Source organism: Oncorhynchus masou, chromosome 28 (genome assembly GCF_036934945.1).
Source record: "Oncorhynchus masou masou isolate Uvic2021 chromosome 28, UVic_Omas_1.1, whole genome shotgun sequence".
Lineage (NCBI taxonomy): Eukaryota > Metazoa > Chordata > Actinopteri > Salmoniformes > Salmonidae > Oncorhynchus > Oncorhynchus masou.
In genome coordinates this window covers 86,673,166-86,678,264 of record NC_088239.1, presented here as the reverse complement: position 1 = coordinate 86,678,264, position 5,099 = coordinate 86,673,166, and the positions used below count along the sequence as shown (strand labels likewise).

General features: G+C 41.3%; 1 protein-coding gene across 1 annotated transcript in view; it reads left to right on the top strand.

Annotated features, from left to right (window-relative positions):
* The first annotated feature begins 1,671 nt into the window (after positions 1 to 1,671).
* The window catches only part of LOC135518448 (metalloprotease TIKI1-like), a 197,860-nt gene continuing 194,432 nt past the window's right edge, over positions 1,672 to 5,099 (top strand). Inside the window, exons 1-2 of the mRNA XM_064943622.1 lie at positions 1,672 to 2,562; positions 4,517 to 5,077. Coding sequence (XP_064799694.1) covers positions 2,455 to 2,562; positions 4,517 to 5,077 — 669 coding nt within the window. The 5' untranslated portion in view covers positions 1,672 to 2,454. The remainder of the gene's footprint in view (positions 2,563 to 4,516; positions 5,078 to 5,099) is intronic.

Below are 5,099 nucleotides of genomic sequence, written 5' to 3'. Positions count from 1 at the left end.
CATTCAGAATGAGCCTTGGAGGCCATAGGTCGCTCCCCCCCCCCCCTGAGACAATCCTGGGGGTGAAGAAGCAGGATATGGAGGTCCTGGGCTGGCATGGTTACACGTGGTCTGCTGTTGTGAGACCGGTTGGACTTACCGCCAAATTCTCTAAAACGACGTTGGAGGCAGCTGATAGTAGAGACATGAACATTAAATTATCTGGCAACAGCTGTGGTGGACATCCCTGCAGTCAGCATGCCAATTATATGCGTCCTCAAAACTTGAGACATCTGTGTCATTGTGTTGTGTGACAAAACGGCATAATGGCACAAGGTGCACCTGTGTAATGATCATGCTGTTTAATCAGCTTCTTGATATGTCACACTTGTCAAGTGGATGGATTTGCTTGGCACCGAGAATTGCTTACTAACAGGGATGTAAAAAAAAAAAAAAGATTGTGAGAGAAATAATCTTTTTTTTGTTTGTATGGAACATTTCTGGGATTTTGTATTTCAGGTCATGGAACATGGGAACAGCACTTCACATGTTGCGTTTACATTTTTTTGTTCAGTGTATATAGTTTTATACACTTTCATAATAAACATGATTAAAATAAATCAATGCAAATGTCTGATAAATACCATTGACATGGAGGACATTATAAACCCGAGGACCATTTTACAGTGGCTACATTTTATAGTACTGTTGATTTTATTGTGTAACCATGGGATTTATTTAGAAACTAAACCAACTGTCTTCGTCTTTACTCAATCTTGTAATTTACACAGACGTCTGTCTTTTTATTCTTTGCATCAACATATAGGCTGTTAACTGTGTGCTGCGAACGTTGCGACAGAACATCGCGACAGAACTTTGCGACAGAACGTTGCGACAGAACATTGCGACAGAACGTTGCGGCAGAACGTTGCGACAGAACGTTGCGGCAGAACGTTGCGACAGAACGTTGCGACAGAACGTTCTCAGAACGGAGTGTATTCTGGTGGTAGTGTCGTGGTGGTGTAGCAGGAAGGACCTTAGCAGGACATTATGGAACTACAAGGTCATCCAAACACCCCGCCTGCCCTCCTCAATTGCTGCGCCGCTAATAGTCAACCCAGCCCATTATCTCCAGCTCACTCATTAAAGGACAGCCAGTGATTCACCATAATAATGGTAATAATAAATATTTGCTATTTGATAAGTTAGGCCTAGGCTTCCTAGTTAAATAGAGGTAATATATATATATATAGAACGTTGCGATATATATATATATATATATGCTATGCTATTATAAGAAAAAATACAACTGTATTCATTTTCAGTCACCTAAATACGTTATAAATGTTTACTTGTTTTATTATATTCCTGGATGTGAAATCACTTGTCCCACTATCAATGTAGCTAGCCTACTGTTGGGGATCAGAGAGTGATCTCTGGACAACTACGCTACAACCCGGTCCAGTATGCCTTGAAAGCCCCTGATAAAGGCCCGGAAGAATAGAACAACCGTACTCGGTTTCTACTTTTGAAGTGAATGCTTGTGCTCCTTATATATCCCGCTACGACACGCGGTGAGTGAGATGTTCAATCAGATTGCACAGTTTGAGTGTGCAAGCGGAGGGGGGGGGGGGGGGGGGTTAGGAGGGTAGGTATGCCCCATGCCCGAGCCTGACAGAGATGCTCACACTCCAGCAACACTGTGAGGGAGTAATGAGGGCAGTCTGGAGTTATGGAAACACAGACGACACGGTAGAGAACGTTTCTCACGTTTCTTCGAGGATTCGCGTACGGTTGATGCCGCCTGGAGCTGGACAACCTGATTCCTAATAAAGTGTTGCAATGCTCGAATTCCGAACAGCACTTGTACATTAATTTGTATCTGCGGTCCAGTGTTTGGAAGTAGAGCAGAGTAACACCGTCGCAGCGAGGAGGAATTCCACCGCTCATTTCGGAACCCGCGGTCCACGTCGTTTTGAGTTCAGAACATAACCTGTTGCTCGAGTGCACTTTGGATACGAACCTACTCATCGTGCGCAGTCTGCTCGGTTCTATGAGTGAGTGGGCTATAAACACGGGAAATATAGATTTGATTGATCTTATTGAGGACTTGTAGTCTAGTCTACTATTGGCGGAGAAAGTTGTAGGCTTCCCTAGCGTGTCGTGCAAGGCACCTTTATTATCAGATATGAGGGGAAACAGCGTGACGACATAGCCACCAAACATCGTCAATGCTTTCCCAGAAGGGGAAAAACAACACTCAAGTTAAGTATTGAAAGCAATTTCACTCAAACATGAGTTCTTCCTGCGGCAGAAAGTTAGATGTGCTATATGTCTGTGTGTTTGACTTATTCTTTCCATGGAACTGAAATTCGGAAATTAATTTAGGTAATTTCCCCGGAGCGAGTTGTTTTTTTGGGGGGTAGCTTCATCTCACGACACGTTGTGAAAATAACGTGCACGTTTGGAGTTACGATGCTGGTCTCTTGGATCGCATTTATTCAAGCGGTCCTAACACTGCTGGTGAAAGGAGCCGACCAATGGAGCCCCCGGGAGTCCTCTAACTGCGAGCTCAATAAGAAAGTAAGTGCCCTCACATCACGTTCTCTCTAATATAATTAGTCTTACGTCTAAGTAAATTATCCCATTTTTCTCTACAATGAAATAGTTAATATTTAAATCAACCGGGATTTGAGTAGGCCTATCTGAATGTCCACTGTCCAGTTTTAGCCTATAAATATTTTATATGATTCTTCTTCCGTTCACTTTTTTATTTACAAAATTGGTTATTACAGGCTAGTTCATTCATTCATTCAACCTGTAAAGTTTACATTTCCTCTGAGAGCGCAGTTCATATCGATCGTGTATTGTGTTAGTCTAGTATACTGTAAATAAGACATTATCAGTCCATTATCGAGCATCAAATAATCTACCTCATTGAGAATCAACTGTCTCAGTCAATTTAAATAGCTCCCTGTTCCCGCTGTCTATTTGCAGTGGATAACGACGAGTAGTTGTTTGTGGTTATTGTAAGTCTGTTTCAGAAGGGCTACCTATTAAAATGGTTTGTGTGTCCATATCTTTGTTTAACTTTAGTGACATAGTTGGTGGATGACATCACACACACACACACACACACACACACACACACACACACACACACACACACACACACACACACACACACACACACACACACACACACACACACACACACACACACAGTCATAAGACCATTGTTCACATAAATTACTTTATATGATCAGGTGGTGTTATAGCCTGGTAATAATAACACTAATGTGGTTGTATAGCCTGGTAATAATAACACGAATGTGGTTATATAGCCTGGTAATAACAACACTAATGTGGTTGTATAGCCTGGTAATAATAATAACACTAATGTGGTTATATAGCCTGGTAATAACAACACTAATGTGGTTATATAGCCTGGTAATAACAACACTAATGTGGTTGTATAGCCTGGTAATAATAATAACACTAATGTGGTTGTATAGCCTGGTAATAATAATAACACTAATGTGGTTATATAGCCTGGTAATAATAACACTAATGTGGTTGTATAGCCTGGTAATAATAATAACACTAATGTGGTTGTATAGCCTGGTAATAATAATAACACTAATGTGGTTGTATAGCCTGGTAATAGTAATAACACTAATGTGGTTGTATACCCATGGTAATAATAACACCAATGTTGTTGTATAGCCTGGTAATAATAATAACACTAATGTGGTTGTATAGCCTGGTAATAATAATAACACTAATGTGGTTGTATAGCCTGGTAATAATAATAACACTAATGTGGTTGTATAGCGTGGTTATAATAATAACACAAATGTGGTTATATAGCCTGGTAATAATACTAATGTGGTTATATAGCCTGGTAATAATAACAACACTAATGTGGTTGTATAGCCTGGTAATAATAATAACACTAATGTGGTTATATAGCCTGGTAATAATACTAATGTGGTTATATAGTCTGGTAATAACAACACTAATGTGGTTGTATAGCCTGGTAATAATACTAATGTGGTTGTATAGCCTGGTAATAACAACACAAATGTGGTTGTATAGCCTGGTAATAATAATAACTCTAATGTGGTTGTATAGCCTGGTAATAATAACACTAATGTGGTTGTATAGCCTGGTAATAACAACACAAATGTGGTTGTATAGCGTGGTTATAATAATAACACAAATGTGGTTATATAGCCTGGTAATAATAACACTAATGTGTTTGTATAGCCTGGTAATAACAACACTAATGTGGTTGTATAGCCTGGTAATAATAATAACACTAATGTGGTTATATAGCCTGGTAATAATAACACTAATGTGGTTATATAGCCTGGTAATAATAACACTAATGTGGTTGTATAGCCTGGTAATAATAACAACACTAATGTGGTTGTATAGCCTGGTAATAATAATAACACTAATGTGGTTGTATAGCCTGGTAATAATAACAGTAATTCACTCATGTTTCTTGTTCTTCTTCTTTCACCTTCGGCAGCAAAGTGATCTGAACTCTTTCCTGTGGACCATCAAACGTAACCCTCCGTCCTACTTCTACGGCACGATCCACGTCCCTTACACGCGTGTCTGGGACTTTATCCCAGAGAACTCCAAGAAAGCTTTCCAGGAGAGCAACATGGTTTACTTGGAGCTGGACCTGACTGACCCCTACACCATCTCAGCCCTGACCAGCTGCCAGCTCCTCCCCCAGGGGGGAACCCTACAGGACGTTCTGCCCAGAGACATCTACAGACGCCTCAAGAGGCACTTGGAGTACGTCAAGCTCATGATGCCGTTCTGGATGACTCCTGACCAGAGGGGTAAAGGCCTCTACGCTGACTACCTGTTTAATGCAATAGCGGGGAACTGGGAGAGGAAGAGGCCTGTGTGGGTGATGTTGATGGTGAACTCGTTGACGGAGGCGGACATTAAGACGAGGGGGGTCCCGGTGTTGGATCTGTACCTGGCCCAGGAGGCAGAGAGGATGAGGAAGAGAACAGGAGCTGTGGAGAAGGTGGAGGAGCAGTGTCACCCGCTCAACGGACTCAACTTCTCTCAGGTGAGTGGGTCCGTCTGAATGT